The sequence below is a fragment of the Sesamum indicum genome, linkage group LG6 (assembly GCF_026168435.1).
Source record: "Sesamum indicum cultivar Baizhima isolate 11 linkage group LG6, ASM2616843v1, whole genome shotgun sequence".
NCBI lineage: Eukaryota > Viridiplantae > Streptophyta > Magnoliopsida > Lamiales > Pedaliaceae > Sesamum > Sesamum indicum.
This window is the reverse complement of record NC_142662.1, coordinates 2,047,369-2,065,290: the sequence shown is the minus strand read 5'-3', so window position 1 is coordinate 2,065,290 and position 17,922 is coordinate 2,047,369. Positions and strand designations below refer to the sequence as shown.

Below are 17,922 nucleotides of genomic sequence, written 5' to 3'. Positions count from 1 at the left end.
AATTTTGTTAATATTAATAAAATAATCAGAAAAAAAAATCTATATTTACTCTCAATTGACTTATTAATGATTTATAACAGGCCATATAAAAATTCTTATGACTAAATTACCTTTATACATCTTCATGCGTTAATGCATATGAGGAGGGTCTATCTTCACAATTCTAATAATAGTTTAGTTCGAAAAAAATTGATTGACATGCAAATCAATTTTTATTCAATTATTTTTAAATTAATATCAGCAAATTCAGTGAATTTTGACTAATGAGAAACTTAGTCGTTAGACGAAAGCAGATTCTAGATGTGCTATATATAATTTTTCAAATCATGAGAAGTTTAGTATAATTACACCAAATTTTAAGAAATGAGAGTGTAATTATCCCTAAAAAATAAGAAAATTTTAATCTAAATTTAATTTGTTCGAATTTGAATCAATTATATTAAAAATATAATATATTTATTTATATATAATTTAAAAAAATAATTAATTATATAAGAAATATATTACATTTATTTAGTAATTAATTTTGATTTGACTAAACTTGAATAAAAACTTCCGTGATATAGTTCTCAGTTCTGACTCCTCAAATTGTAACATGTGAAACAAATTTCTGAGGAAACAGACCAATCCGGTGAAGCCTTTGAATGTTAGGTAACATTAGAACGTGGGGTCACAGTCAAATCCCTCACACCACGTCAGACATCAAGAGGTTTCGTTCTCCTTCACCTGATCTATATCTATTTTCCCTGGCGACGACAAAATCACGGAAAATCAATCCTAATTCTTGAACAGTTTTCTTGAATCAATATCGTTAATATTGTGAAGTTCTTGGATTTGTTTGTAGAAGATGTGGGGTCAGGCTTACGGGAAGTATGACGTGGAATCTGGCCGCCAGCCACTGTATCCGATGATGCTGGAGAGCCCGGAACTCCGGTGGTCGTTTATTCGCAAGATATATACGATAATCAGTATTCAGTTGCTTCTCACTGTTGCTGTGGCTGCTCTTGTTGTTACCGTCCACCCCATATCTCATTTCTTTGCCACTACCTCGGCTGGTTTGGCGCTTTACATTCTTCTGATCATCACCCCTTTTATTGGTAGGTTTAGGGTTCCTTTTCCCCCCTTTTATTTTGTTGATTGGTTGATTGCTTCTTTGTGTTCGTCGTAATGTGATTTTAAATTTTGTTTGGTGGATTGTGCTAATTGTTGAGTTTTGTCTCCTTCCTTGGATCGTAGTCTTGTGCCCACTGTATTACTATTATCAGAGGCATCCTTTGAATTATTTCCTGCTTGGGCTGTTCACGGTGTCGCTTGCATTTGCTGTCGGGTTGACTTGTTCCTACACCAGTGGTGAGTGATGCTGGTCTTCACTTGTAGTTTTTAGCTTTTCTTTTGTGCTTCTGAATCATGATTGAATTTGGGGGATTTCTGCGTTGTTCTTTTAGTTGTCATTTAATTTTGTTGGGGCTATGAAATTTGTAAGGTAACATTACTTAATATTCCAGGCCCTCAACTGTGTTGGTTAACTGTACTTTTGCCCTTGATTGGGAGAAAAATTAAAAGGAGAACTATCTATGGGATTAAGAAGGTCAGAGCTTAGCTTCTCGTGAGATGGAACTGGGATTACTATGATAAGGTTACCTTGTGTTGACGTGGCCCACCATTTCTTGTGTTAAAATGGTAGTATATCTTTGTCTTCAATTCACGTAGTTGACCGTGATATATTTCTGGCTTAGTTCTTGAAGTGCCTCTGTTCCTCTTTTGATGGGAGGATGAGGGAGGGAGGAAAGATAGGCACTCAAATCTCAACATAATGCTAACGAGCATGGATACGAAGAGCTCAGGATATATCTGTTTCTTCATGCAAGCTAACAATAATAGCTGCGATTCACATACATCTAGCTTACTAGCTATGGGGGTGATATTCGGTCTGCAAATGGTTTATTTAATTTTTAATATACGAGCTATTGATTTGCATAGCATGTTGAGATAATGTAAGTAGTGTCCTAGAGGAAAGAATTTTTCGATCGAAAGGGTACTATCCATGGAAGATTAATCGGAGAAGAGATATAGGGTCCTGTGAGAAAGCTACAAACCAATAATCTCGTGAATTTGTTTGTAACATCAAGTGAAACACCTAGATGCTTATTTTAAGCTTGGCAGTCCAGGTTGGCAGAAAATTCCAGCACTCTTAGTATAAGATTCTGCGCTACTAATGCCCCAAAGCTTGGATCAGGTACTCAGAAAGGAAAAGGAAAATTGGAAAGCTCAATCAGTGCTCTAATTATGTGATCATCTTTTCAAATTATGTAAATATCAAACAGCCTAAATTTTCTTAATCTCGGACAATGTAATTAACGTATCTCTACCTTTTTCCACTTTGATTCCGAGGTGCTGGCTTTTTAACATCTGCGTGTTGCGAATGGTTGCAGGGAAAGTTATTCTGGAGGCTGCTCTCTTGACTGCTGTTGTGGTTGTCAGTCTCACTTTATACACTTTCTGGGCTGCAAAGAGAGGTCAAGATTTCAATTTCCTTGGGCCTTTTTTGTTCGGAGCTGTTGTCGTGCTGATGTTCTTCTCCATTATTCAGGTTTGTGGAGTTGAAATTGTTTGTTATGTTCCAATCTTGACGCCTAACTATGACCAGATCGATCGCTATCTGGTTAATAACAATATGCTGATTTTACAACTTGTTGAATTGCAGATTTTCTTCCCTCTGGGTAAGGTAAGTGTAATGATATACGGTGGCCTGGCATCTATAATATTCTGTGGATACATCGTATACGACACTGATAATCTGATCAAGCGATACACCTACGACGAGTTCATATGGGCTGCTATTGCGCTGTATTTAGACATCATCAACCTCTTTCTTTCTCTGTTGACCCTTTTTAGAGCTGCAGATAATTAGAACCTTGATATTGGTTTGTGTTAATTCACTTGGCCCCTTTTATTTTTTTTAAATGTATGTACTCTCGTTGGATAATTGTTGCTGAGTGTGGAAAGTGGATCCCCTCAGTTCATATGTAAAGCACTTGCACAGTAATTTGGTTGTCAGTTTCATTTCAACGCTGCCCTGAATCAATGATATACTGGATTTTTTACTCTCTCTCTCTCTCTCTCTCTGCCCAAAATATTTACTTTCATCTGTAGACAGAAACATGATGTTCTAACATTAGTGATTTTCAAATCTTCATCTCAGATTCAGAGGTAAGAAGATAAATCATGTTTATTGGCTAATTACTCTGTATTGTGATAGCAATGAGCTAGACTAATTACTATAGTATGAGTAATTAATTTTCGTGTGCATCTTAATTTATTGGCTAAATTATTCACATTTAAAAGTAAAAATGGAATTTTGCCAAGCTTTTCCTCCCTTTCTCTCTTTTATGTGGTGTTTTTCTTTATTTTTTTGTTCTCTTCTTCCTATTCTACTTTTTCTTTTTAACTTTTCTTATTGAGAAATAAATATTTATTTGCATAAAATGAATAAGTATTTTAAATTTAATGTAAAATAAATTTAATCACACATCCGAAGTTTTAAAATTTGTATATTGTAGATTGTTACGTACTACAATCAAATAAACCACAATGTTGAAAAATATTTGTAAAAATTTTAAAAACACTTGAAGACTAACATGCAAAATAGAGGTTAAAATATCAATGTTTAAATTAGTAACGAAATTACTGAAAAAAAAAAACTTAAAAAAATACTTGAAATATCACAAAATAATGATGATCTTCCACTTTGAGGGTATGAAAATGGAGGCAAAAGTAAGCTCGTGCGGTGCAAAATAATGAGCAGGAAAGCAGAATTCGTGTTGTTTTGTAAAACAAAAGTATGTTGAGTGTGAATAATTTAAACCACTTGAGAATTACGATATGTCCTCTATCTACAGAGAGATTTAGAGCGACAATCGAGGGTGGTTAGAGTAATTTACATATAAGTAGAAACGTATGGATGTTAACTAACCAACAAGAGTCTCTGAACCTAATTTGGACTAATTTTTGAAGAGTTATGATTATTTGAATTATCGTTGTCTAGTCAACCTAAAAATATGTGTGATAGTTATGAGTTATTTGTTTTAATCAATCTTACTAATATAGGGAGAGCTAGTCAGAGATTTCTTAGGATGGCATAGCCTATAACGTGTAGAATTTTGATAACTTGCCGTTCTTACTATAATCCTGCTGAGTCAGTTCTATTTTTAGTCCCTGCCATCAGTTTCGGCTTGAGTTGCTGACAGGGGCCCGCTACATTATTTTTGGGCTTTAGAAAAAAATATTAAAGAAGGCATCATAGTCGATGATGATTGGTTAATTAGTGGATTGATAGTTTACATTCCCATAACGGGCTAATGGGCTTCAACTTTATTTGGAGAGCTATGCTTCTTGGACTCCCATCTTCTTCATTATATGTAATGGGCCGAGCCCATTCAGACATCGTATTTGGAGGCCCGTGCTTCTTTGATTCCTATCTAAGTGGGCCGGCCTTTTTCTGTAACTATCGGGCATGTACGATGATAATTATGTGATATTCTAGATTTCAATTGGGATAAAAAGAAGAATATTTTTTTAAAAAAAAAAATGCAAATAATTTGAAAGCAAGTAAAACATTTTTGCAGTGTAAATTTGACCAAAATCAATCACAGAGCAAATGTGTTCCTGAACTGTACATCAATTACATAATAAGTATACTGTACTTGTTGTATAATTGATTCAAGTTCGACATAATCAGATCCGAATTAAAAGAATTTTTCTAAAGAGAAAAAAGATTTGAGTAGGGATGAGAGATGGAGAGGGAGAATGAACAATCAAGAAAGAATAAAGAGAAAATAAACTATGATGTTGAGAGCCACTTGAAGCTATAATTGTCGAGTGACAAAAGTGGGAGAGAAGATGACAATGCACAAGGAACAGTGGAAACATTGACCCTGACCCTGACCCTGACCCGCTGGATAGAGTCGCCCACATATGTTTTGATCATCATATATGGATGCAAGAAAGGACAGTTTACATGTACGTTTTCATGGCATTTTCTTTTTTGGAACGAGGAATATATTAGTAAAAAATACAAGTAATTTCATGTGATATTATACATTATTCGTTTATGTTGTTCTTATTAGTCCATTTTTGCCAGCATAACACTTGAGAGCCATCATCAGATATGCTAACTCAGATGTGGCGTAAAACTGGCTAGACTCCATGTTACTCAGGTGTATTTTTACGAAATAGCTAAATTCATTGTATATTTTAAAAATAGGCAAAACAACCTGTTTTTATTTTTTTAAACCCTACACAAAACTACTATTCTACTATGAACTAACGAAAAATAGGGAACAAGTGTTCTACTAAAAAAATAAATACTTTTGTTGTTAAATATATTTATTTAAAAATAGAAGTACCAAAAAAGTATATATATATAAATTCTACTTTAAATTGAAAAATTAATATACTAAAATTCATTTTACAAATTTAAGTATTTAAATAAGTACTTAAATTTACATTATCATTATCATTATAATTGTATAAAATAAGAATTTAATACTTTTAAATTATTTTTAATTTTTAAAAACTTAAAACAATTTTGGCAAAAAACATACCCAATATTTGTCATCATATAGAAACACCTTATTTTGGGTGTTTTTAACTATTTTAGTATAAATATATAAATATATATACACACACATATAAAAAAGACATGATTTGTCATTAACAAGTATATTTTGTCTCCCAAAACACAACATTAAATATAAAATACTTATTTTAAATTATCTAAAAAAATAAATCCAAACATACGTATTATTTCTAACACATACTTATTTATCTTAATTTTTTTCTTTTTATCTTCACATAACACAACAAAACATTTAGAAAACGAACCGAAACACTATAAATATATTTGTTTTAAATTTTCAAACTTAAATAACAGTTTAATTTTTTAACCCCCCTCCATTGCCACTAGACCCTTCCCCCCGCCGCCCACACCAATCCCCTCTGCTGCTCACCACAATCACCGTCGCTGTCAGAGGAGATACGGGCGACTGTGGCCATGGTTGCCCAAAACAGTCATGGCCGATGGTGGCGGTCACCTAGGGTAGACCTACGCGACGGCCTCTTATGGTGGAGGCAACTGTTGGGGTGCGCGGCGGGGAGGTGTTTAGTGGGGGATTCATTTTATAAATATTAATTTTAGGGATTAATTTAATTATTTTATTTTTTCTAAATAACTTTATCTCAACTCCTCTGCCGTGGATATCTTTAAGCTACGTAACTTTTTTTTTTTTTTTTTTAAATTTTTAGCATCAATATACCTATCCCACATTAGCCATATAACAACCAATCAAGATGAAATTCCGAATTTTTCATTGGCACGTATTTTGCATGTGAGGTTTTCCAATGATTTTTAAAAATTTACTGCATTATTTTGCTATCTTAAAAAAGATAAAAGAGTAATTCTAATAAAATATAGGGTGTTTTGTGAAAATTTCTACTTTTAAAGACATGATTTTCTTAAAAAAGTTGGAAGTTGTAATAGAATAAAAAGTAGGTAGTTTTTGTAAAAAAAAAACAGTAAATAACATACAAAAGCTAAATTGAATAATGTGTGAAAAAAAATTACTTCTAAAGCAAACTTTATTGATTAAAGACCATTTTGTTCCTATTTGTTAAAAATATATTATTTTTGCTTATATTTGCACTTGTTGTTTGTCAATAATAATTATTTTCTCAAAAAATAATAAAAATTTATTTTGATTAGTATATTCATATTTATTTTTTATATAATAATAGAAAAAGTGAATGTTTAATTTAATAATACTCTTATTAAGTAATATAATTGTTAATTCGTACACAATAATTAAACTTGCTGATTGCCAAAAAGAATATTATTTATTAATTAACCATAGCTATTTAATTTATATTTTTTATAATGATATAAGAATAATATTTTAGACAATATAGCAAATAAAGTATAAAAACTATAAAATATTTAATAGGAAAAAGAATAAATTTGATTATTGTTACATTATTCAAATTATTTGAAAATTTTAATATCAACTTTAGTTATGCAATTTTAAAAATAAGTTAAAGATGGTAAAGTTGAAATTAGGATTATTATAACAAGGGTAAAATAGTCAAAAAAAAGTTGAATTTATTTATCTAAAAGTATTTTTCTTAGCAATTTCAAAACAGAAGATCGTATTTGAAATACTCAAAAATATATTTTTTTTAGTATAAGTTGAAAATTACTTTTTTGAACTTTGCACAAACACTTTGATGATTACGTGACCAAAAAAATACAATAAGCCAATGAATCAATGCACTTTTTTTAGATTAAGGACTTAGGTATAAATACTTTCCGTAAACCCCATAGATGTCTCAAATATGCATTTATGGGGGTTGGATCTAAGTTTTCTCGAATTCAAACACTGTAATTCAACCCAACTAGGGCCAAGATATTAATTGGATACAAGTAAAATGGGAGAATAGAATTTCAATCGGGTTGATATGAAATCACACTTTTGTATCTAAAATGATTAACGCCACATACTTGGCTTCAGATCTGGCACTCCTCGTTCTAATTAGAACCTGACCTGATTCAAAGAATCCCCACAGCCATTGAATTAAAATTGAATGAATGGTTGATATGAAATTATACAACTTTTATTGTTTGTGATTTTGATTCCATTGTTTTATCCCTCACTATATTTAGTCCTATAAATGTTTAAAGAAAATTGTAATTTACGTCCCACTCATATTTTTCGTGAGATTCTTGACGTTGGTTAAGTTAACGGAGTATGTGCTTTAGTCACATTTTCACCCCTCACCACATTTAGTACCATAAGTGTCAAAAAAATTGCAATTTATGTTCCAGTCGCATTTTCCGTTAGGTTTTTTATGGAAGGAGCACATGCTTACTTAATCAATGTCTGATTGCAATAGTGTGGAAAATTGCAATATACGTCCCACAACTTACACTTTTTGGGACTAAAATCTGAAACGGTATAAGTTGTAGGATATAAATTGTAATTTTTCATACTAGTGCAGTCAAAATATTGGTTAAGTTAACTTAGCACGTGCTTCCGTAAAAAATCTAACGAAAAATATAGTGGGACATAAAATTACAATTTTTTTGATACTTATGGGACTAAATGTGGTGAGGGGTGAAACAATGGGACCAAAATCATATATAATATAAGTTGTGGGACGTAAATTACAATTTTTCTGACGTGATGCTAAATATAAACCTTGCAGATGCCAAGCACAAGTATTTGTTGCCTTATCTACTTTTAGACCTTATTCTCTAACCAATGTTATCGATTTAAACATTGAAGGGGTGTAATCAGGATCACCCTGATACCGAGCTTCCGGTTGCAAATTACTCTGAATATTTGGACTTAAAAGACCTGTTGTTATATTTAACGGGTTTGATGTAATTTATCCCCCTGTAATCTTGTAAATGAATAAATTACTCCCCTATGATAAGAGAAATCGCAATTTATCCCGTTTTCTAAAATAAAGTAATTTATCTCCAAGGAGGTAAATTGCTTCATTCTAAAAAATACATGGAGTAAGTTGCTTGTATTTTTTCATATTTAACCCAAGGAAAAATCGTGTGTTACACTTTTGGTCCACAACTTACGAGCTTAGCACATTTAGTCCTGTAGGATAATCATTATAGCATTTTTGGTTTCATAGGATAAAAGTTATCACACATAGCAATGCTACAGTATCTATCCTATTGGACTAAATATGCTAAATCTGTTGGAATAAAAGTACAATATATCATATTGTATGGGACTAACAGTGCAATTTTTGTTTAATCCAAATTGGGGCCCATATGAAGGGTAGATGATTGTATAATGAGTTGTGGTGGAAGGCGTACAGTCCATAGTAGTGGGAGGGACCAATGTTTCGTTTTCCTCTTATATCTACCACTTGTTTCCAAGTACTTTAGATTCTCATTCAATGTGGTTCTGAGGTCCTTTCCAAAGTAAGTGGTTATGTTGCAAACTCTCTCCCTTCCCATGCGCGGACGAGTCCCTTTCTCGGCCACCCTCTCACCCTCCATACGCCTTATCACATCTTAAGACCAACTTATTATTATTATTATTACTATCATCCATGTCATGTCAAATTCCCCTTTAATTACTTTGATGCCATCACCAAAAACATGCAATGATGTTAATTCTTTGTGCATGTAATCAGTAAAGGCTCGTTTGGTTCTATTTTATATGTTTCATAAAAATATAGACAGATATTTAAAACGAATCATAAAAAAATTAATTAAGTTGGTATAATAGTGTTATAAAATGGGTATTCATATATCGGACTTTTTATTTTTCAGTTGAGTTATTGACGAAATTATATTTTTAATTTTATAGGGTAGGAGGTCAATATAATTAATCCTCTTGTTTACAGGATTTTTATGGTTTTAAAGGTTGTCGTGTGCTTTACATGATTTTCAAAACGGATTCAAAATTGAAAAAATTAGACATATTTGGTTCTATGTTTTTTGAAATTTTTAGAATGAACTTAAAATTGATAAACTCGACACTTTAGTCCCATAAATTCCAAGTTTCCGTAAAATGATACACAACAAGGAGACGCACAATGCCTTTAGTTTTTGATAGAAACGCGGACATTGGATTAAATTTGTCAAGCATTTTTAATTTTGAAATTATTTTAAAAATTCCATAAAACAGATGATCAAATATGTCGAGTACTTTCAAATTTTCATACTATTTTAAAATCCCATGAAGCAGAGGACTAAATGCAACGAATATTCTTACTTTTGAAACTATTTTAAATTTTTCATAAATTAAAGAATAAAAAGTGTTCAACTTCTGTTCTATAACACTAAAAAAGAAAAAGTATATTTTTGTGTGAATTATTTGTAGTCTATTCATATCCTACAGTGTCAATAACCTGTTGATTGGACGTAAATGCCAATGTGATTTATGGTTGTAGAAGTATGCTTTTTCAAACATATAGATATATGATGTCATGAATGATGGTCGTATAATTAATAGTTTCGTACTGTCAATGAATTATAATCTTTTCCCCATGTAATTGAATAGTCTACGCCATATCCAATCGGTACGTAGTGGAGGCTTTCAAGAAAATAAATCACATCATTGGAACATAGTATATGGTTAACAGTTAACGTGACATAATTCTTGACATTTGTTGTCTGATATTCTAACAGGAAGTTTCTTCTAAAATTATCAATCACACCACGTCAATACAATACAAATCCTGCCTGTTAAAGTTGCCTAAATCTTATAATTTAATATTTTAAAATAAACATATAGGCATTTTCTGACTTAATTTCATCACAATTCATGCTTAAATTTGCGTTACGTATTAGCATGCAAAAGATCTTGTCAAATCGTCAACCAAGTGTCTGATTTTATTTTTAAAAGTCAAAATATAATTTTACACTATTTTAATATTTTTAAAACTTGTTTGTTTAGTCCAATCATATTAAAAGATTTATTTCGGTGAACCATAATTTTGTCATGTCATGTTGACTTTTTAATAAATAAAATTATGCTGTGTATGTACATTAAAAAGAATTATTGCATTAATATTAATGATTATGGCTAAAACTATAGTAAATAATGATTATTAACCCCGATGTCATGTCATGTTGATTTCTTAATAAATAAAATTATATTGTGTATTCACATTAAACAAATTATTAATTACAATATTAATGGTTATGACTAAAATTATGGTAAATAACGTTTATTATCCAAAAGTTAAATAAAAACGATGTAAAAAATTAGTTTTTTCACAAAAAAAAAAAAAAAATATTTGCCACAATTAAGAGTCAGGATAGAGAGACACGACAAATGTTATAGCCACCCTCGTAAAAATGATGGGTTAACAATCTTTGCATGTATGTGATTTGATACGCCTATTTATTATTAATTAGTCATACCAATAAATATTATATTTTCTTATAATATCAAAATATAATATCTAAAAAATGCTTATATAATAAATCGAATTCAAATAAGTTCACATTTCTCACACGCCTTTTAGCAATTAACAAGGCAAAGATGAAGAGCTACGACTTTTGCGATACAGAATATTCTTGTACATACTGGAAGAGGTGTGAGCAGGCGATTGGGCGATGGAGATACATCGTCTGTAGCCACCAACGCCGACCATGGGAACAGATGATTCCCCTCTGCCCCGTCTCCTTTCTTCATTTTCCGCACAAATGTGCAACTCACTTTTGCTGCCCCCCAATTAAACACTGAAAACCCCTTTTTCTGACCACACAACCAATAATTGAACCCAAGTCAACTACCATCCATGTTGTCACATTACATTTGTTCTGGACAACAATCAATTCAAGTAACTATACTGTTACTCATGTCCTCATGCCATTCAAGTTTACTCTCTCACCATATCATGCACTAAAAACTTAGCTATGTGCCTACAACTGAAATTCTGATGTGCCCTTTGGGGGAATTAATTGCTCTAGCTGAGCATAAAATCCCTGTCATCAAAGTAGTAGTCCAATCAGAATAGGGTTGTACCTTATTTCTTAAGGACAATTACGTATACGTTTCTAATTTATAATTTATTTATATAAATTATCTTTATATATTAAAAATTTATACATACATTCATCAGAAATATCAATGTCATTCACACAAATCACTGTTGTTTTTTGGGAATTTGTACATATACACCTCCTAGAAACATAAACATCATTACACAAACTATCCTTAAATTTTTGTTGTTAGGGGTGATTCTGTAATTATACAAAAACAGGAGTGGTTTGTATAAATAATCTTTAAATTAGAAGGTGTAAATGCAATCGTTCCTATTTATTGTGAAGTAGGTCTGTAGTCGAATTGACTGAATGATAAGAACATTTCAAAGCAGCAAATGACTCATTTGATTCTATTGAAAGCTGATTGATATTATGCAAAACATCCTTCCCCTATTTCTTTTACTGATAAAAATGAATTTTATATCCATATATATATATATATATATATATATATCCTATCTTTTGGAATGAGGATGACATGAAGGGCTATCCAATTTTGCTTGACTTTTGCGTGGGGAAACATCATTAGAATGGAGAAAATATTGTCCGTTTTATAGTCACCATTGAATTTATTTCAAACTTGTTATGATTGATTAAGAAATTCTAATCAAGAAAAGTAAAGTATACAACAAATAAAGCCCGGGACGTATAGATTCAATCAAAGTTGAAATTTATTATAATCCACACTGGACTGAATCAAATTAGAATTAATTATACAATCAGTATATTTGTTATACTTGAATAATGCACCAAACATACATGCGGCCCAAAAGAGAGCCCAGCCTATGCGAAGCCCAAGAAAGGCCCAGAGTACATGCTACCAAAGGAGGAAGAAACCTCAAGTCTAGATTCCCAAGGGAACTTGCTAAATGAAGTACCTTGAAGAAGGCCCAAGAAATACCACAAAAAGCCCAGACAAGTGGATGACTTGGCTGCCAGCTGGACATAAACGCATTTCCACTTACACGTGGTTGAACCCCAAAAAGGATGCCCCAAGGATCTAGGTAGAGTATGGGATCTGTTTCAACCTCCTTTCAGGTAGTCGAGAGGCTTATCCCATAGGAAAGCTTATTCCCTTGAAGGATAATCCCCCAAAAGTCGATAACTTGAAGATCCACCCACCCCCAAATCGCTATAGCCAATCCTTTGGAACTACACCCCAGGTCTTGGGGGACTACACTCTTCTTAGCAAGTAGGAGCTAAAATGCTATAAAAAGGGGACTTACCCCCTCGGAACAGGAGACTGTTTTTCGAAACTTGCACGAGCCAAAACTATTGTTCCTAGAAAACACTCTTGCACTACATTATTATCTTACACTATACTTTTATACTTTCAATTCTTATTTTTTTCTCCAGTATTTACTGACTAAAAGTTGGAGTATTAACGTCCTTTTGCAGGTTCCCCTTCTAGGTCTTGTTCAAAAGCTCGGGCAAAAGAACCCAGCATAACGTGTCAATATGAGCAACTTTTGCTCGCATCAAGTGGGGTGCTAACTATATTGTTTTGTCATGATTTCATATCATCTAAGTCTATTCTCACCATCCAAGTAGGTCATGGTGGATGAGCTCCCTCCTAATTGTCAGACTCTTGGGTTATAGCTGAGTATAGTAGGACCACAGATACTTAGAAGCATCTATCTCAGTTCGAGAACACGACTCTCCTTCACTGTTACAGATGGAATCAAATGTTGAGTATTAATCACTACGTTTACCTAGGAAACTCATCAATAGTTCAACCAACTATCTACTAGTTCGATCAAAAACCGTTTAGAAATTCTGGTCTATTTTCTTACATCAAATTTTCTAGCAGCAAGCAACACAAGAAGACATCCCTAAGCCTCTTCATGGTCTAACAAAAGGGGTTGGAGTGCCTAAGGGACTGCCTTCAGCGTTTCAATGCTGCAGTCCTGGAGGTCCCATAGGTTATTTTGGAGGTACGTGCCAGCACCTTCTCCCAGAGATTGGTAGACAAGAATACTTTAAATCTGGCAAAGAAGCCAACTCTAGACTTTGACAATCTCTTGGCATAGGCAGAGAAATATATTAACAATGGGAAGCCAAAACTTCTAAAAAGAAATATCAGGAGGAGAAGATGAAAGATCACAAGGAGAAAAAATCCTCCAAGAAGCCGAAAATGGAGTTTTGGGGATAAGAAACTCCCCTCCCAAAAGGTGTATCCCTAGTAACTCCACTCAATGTACCCAGCACTGAAGCGTTGATTCAGTAGAAGGCAAAGAAATTATAGCCTAGCCGAGGATAGTGAAGGATGGACCTACTCGGCCACAGTTGGACAAATATTGTCATTTTCACAATGAATACTGACACACCACGAAGGAGTGTCGTCACTTGAAAACCTCGAGAGAAAGATTCTTTCAAGATGGATACATGTAGGAGTTCGTCTGCAAAGAAAAGGCACAAGGCACGAATTCCTACAAAAGGAGCAACACCCATAAGGGAAAGTCATATGAGGACTCCAATCCTGAACCCTGACGAGAAGAAAGACATAAGCCCTCAGCGCAAGGGAGCCTTGAAAAATCTAGTCCCTTATGGAAAGGATTTATTCATATCGATGTTTTAAAATCCACACCGGTCATCAAATCAAAAAATTCAGTGGGTTACGAGCTACTGGTTCAACCGTTGGTCCAAAGGTCGAACTTATGGCGTCATATATATGTAATAAATAATTTAAAACAAATAAATAATAACTTCAAAAATTAAATAATAAAAATATACTTAAAAATTTTGTCTTTTAAATATTCTTCTCTTTGCAATTAATATTTTTAATAATATATGCTTATAATTAAGTAACATAAAATAGATATGTAAAAGCCTAATACAACAAATGTAACATAAAAATACAAAAAAATTAAATAATAAAAGTCAAGCCACACCCAAAATACAAGTTCCAAAACATCAAAAAGCTAATAAGCGTTCAACACTAATGACTTAAAACACTAATTATTTTAATTATCCGAATCATAAAAAGATAGCCCAATCAACATTGTCTAATTCAAATTGCACATAAAATTTTAATATCACAGTGTCACATGATAGATTTTCTTTAATTGCTCCTTTACCATGCATCATCTCCTAAAAAGGCGCCCAAGAATTGCTACTACCCTCTCCAACTCCAACGGAGACATCGTGCAATTTATCCCTAAGGTTAAACTGGTCCAAAGCTAAAAAATCTATATCATCATCAATATCCAGGTCCTCTACATCCTCAATATCTTCAACACAATCAACTCTAAGCATTTATATGTTAAGATATATCTTATACTTTTAATACTCATTTTCTTATATATAATGCATGCAAACCTTCTCCACAACGACGATGTTGCCTTTTCATTCTCAGAAGATCTAACTGTTCATAAAGCATATTGTCAATGTCATCATAATTGAGAAATGGCTCTTCCTCATCATCAACAATCCAAAAATCGATTTTATCAATACTTTCATAATCGTTAGGATGATAACTTTCAACTTTCATAAACCACCTAAAATTTTTATAAAGTTAGAATATCAATTTGGCAATTATATAATGAAAGAAGAAGAAGCATCATAAAAATTTAATGATCTAATTGTTACCTATTCTTCAACTTCAAGTTATAGTGAACATAAACCAAATCATTTAGCCTTTGATGCTCCAACCCGTTCCTCCTTTTTGTGTGTATGCATTTAAAAAATACTCCAATTCCTCTCACATCCTGATGAGGTACTTGTTTGGTCAAAATTTTGAATTGTCAATTGTTGAAGACTGGGTGCACTTGCACCAAATAATTTCCACCATTTGTCAATGTGAAAAAAACATAATGTATAAATAATCAATCAAAATAGAGAAAAAATAATTAGCTTAAATAGATTGGAAAAAAGATAAATTACCAGGTTGAGTATTGTGGCTAGTCTGAAGAGCAAGTTCTTGTCCAAAACTCTCTAGTCGATCTCGAAACAAGCTAGTCTCATGTAACAACTTTTACTTGCTACCTATTCCTTTGGTGGTGATTACTTCTAGAACGCCCTTCATGATATCTGGTTTTCGGCAAAATGATGCTTGCTCATATTGAAAAGCTGATTTAAACCAGTAAGGTGCAACATGTATGTCTTTCCTTAACTACCTATCCCAATGGCACCAAGCCCAAGCGACTCTTCCTCTGCCTCCTTCAACCACTCTTAGGTGGTCACCCCCTCATTTTCTTCGAGGTATTTCTCTCCCTCAAAAAGCTCATCTATTAGCCAGCGTTGCACCGCCGTCTACCAAAGCTCCACCCTCAAGGCCCATGAATAGAGGATGAGCTGGGACCCGCACCCACCAAGTCACCTTGGAGGGATCATTGCTAATAGGAATCTCTCTCATGAATTGCATTGATTCATCAGAGGAAGCCATTCTCAGAAAAACTTAAAATAACTAGAAAAAAAGAAAAACCCAAGAACAAAGTAGAAGTAGAGTTCTAAGAAGACAAAACCAAGGCGAAAAGGAAGAAGAATCAAAGTTACTTAAGGTAAGAAAAGAAAAGGTTGCAGAGGCTTTAGTCTGGCTAGACGTGGGGACAAAAGAAGACGAAGAAGAATATAAACAATATGAATGAAGAGGGGGGTTAAGGCTGTAAACATCCTCACCCCCTTAGCCAAGAAAATCGCAACTCATAGGTTGTTATGCATGAACAGTTACTTGTAACCGTTGTCCATTTAGCTTAAAAGCCTGTAACCAGGCACCATAATGGCATTACAAGCTATAACTAGACCAGTCGTCAAAATGTTTTTTTTTTAAAATATGTGTTTATTTCGAGAAAGATACTTGCCTCATCAACTGTGTTGAGCTAAAGTATACTTTGCATGAAGAAAACCACCCCTTTTTGGGTAGGAGACTTTTGGATCAAGTAAAAACATCTAATGAACCCCCAGGAATAAGTAAGTCTGGAACTCTAAGGAAATTCACTACTCTAATGAAGTGATGATGGGCTCTCACCTCACTAGAGTGAGAGGACTGAATAATACCCCAAAAGCACATGTGGCCCAAAAGAAACCCCAGCCTGGTAGAAACCCAAGAGCCTAAGAGTACACATGAAGGAGGGAAAAAAAATCAGGCCTGAATTTCCCAATGGGCATGCTAAACGAAGAACCTTGAAGAAGACCCAAGAAAGACCGCGAAAGGCCTAGACAAGGGGATGACTTGGTGGCCACCTATATGTTAACGCATTCTCGCTTACACATGATTGAATCGCAGTTGCGCAAATAGGAAGGATGATGACAACTATCCCACCACAAAGGATGCTCCAAGGATCTAAGGTGATTATGGGATCTATTTCAACCTCCCCCAAGAAAGTCAGGAAGTTTATCCCCCTAAAGGATAAGGCCCAAAAGGTCGAAATAGGGGAATGATTTTCAACTCTTGCAAGAACTAAGAACTTAATTCCTGCCAAACACTCTCGAACTAAATTATCATTTTACATTACATTTTTACAGCTACAATTCTTATTTTTTTTCTCCATTATTTTCTGACATGAGTATCGTAGTACGTGATTTTTGCAGGTCCCTCTCTAGGACTTGTTCAAAAGCTCGGCCCAATGATCCAAGTTGAACGTCGTCATACAAGCAACTTTTTGCTCGCATCAAACTCATCATATAATTACTGTATAATTCAAGAAGTCTGAATTGTGCCTTCACATATATTATTTAGGGTGAATTATATTTAGACCTCCTTTAAAAATGAAAAATTATATTTTTTCTACAAACAAACTTTGAAATTACACTTGTTCCCCCTCCGAGAATGTTCTGTGTACAACTGTACCCCTTCAATTAGTGTTTGAACATAAAATGTTGGCTCCAACAAATAATGAACATAAACTTTCAATTTTACCCCTCATTCAACATTTCATATAAATAATTTATTAACAAAAATACCATAGTAATATTTTTATACCTGAATGGGGCACATATAATATATTAAATTCAAAAGGGTATGATTATAATATAATATTGTTCTAATTCTCCGTCATTTGATAAAAAGTTGATATTGAGGAATGAAAAGACTAATCAATAAATAATCTATATATATGAAATGTTAAAAAAGGCGTAAAATTATAAATTTATATATTTTTATATTAATATTTATTTTCTAAATCCTAATGATGTCTCCTAAATCTTTTATAGACTAAGCCCACAAGCAAGCACTTCAGCCCAGCTGGCTACAAGCCTAGCTAGTCCATCAACAGGGAGATAAAGCCTGCAGGCTTACCTCTTATTTTATTAAATTGGCAGACCCAAAAATAAGCTCATTCAAGTTAGACACATCATCATATAACTGGACGGACACATCATATAACTTGTCAACACATCAAGACTTGTCA

At 33.2% G+C, this 17,922-nt stretch overlaps 1 protein-coding gene across 1 annotated transcript; it reads left to right on the top strand.

The window, feature by feature from the left end:
* Window positions 1-687: 687 nt before the first annotated feature.
* LOC105165308 (protein LIFEGUARD 2) lies at window positions 688-3,104 on the top strand. Its single transcript, XM_011084280.3, has 4 exons — window positions 688-1,097; window positions 1,237-1,350; window positions 2,433-2,590; window positions 2,705-3,104. The coding sequence occupies exons 1-4, from the start codon at window positions 848-850 to the stop codon at window positions 2,909-2,911; spliced, it is 729 nt and encodes a 242-aa protein (XP_011082582.1). The 5' UTR covers window positions 688-847; the 3' UTR covers window positions 2,912-3,104.
* Window positions 3,105-17,922: the final 14,818 nt, after the last annotated feature.

What these genes read in the sequence shown, in the direction of transcription:
- LOC105165308 (XM_011084280.3), top strand. Translation starts at nt 848, where the DNA reads ATGTGGGGTCAGGCTTACGGGAAGTATGACGTGGAATCTGGCCGCCAG. An exon ending in GATCATCACCCCTTTTATTG is followed by an intron (nt 1,098 to 1,236) that starts GTAGGTTTAGGG and finishes CTTGGATCGTAG; the next exon opens with TCTTGTGCCCACTGTATTAC. An exon ending in TGTTCTTCTCCATTATTCAG is followed by an intron (nt 2,591 to 2,704) that starts GTTTGTGGAGTT and finishes GTTGAATTGCAG; the next exon opens with ATTTTCTTCCCTCTGGGTAA.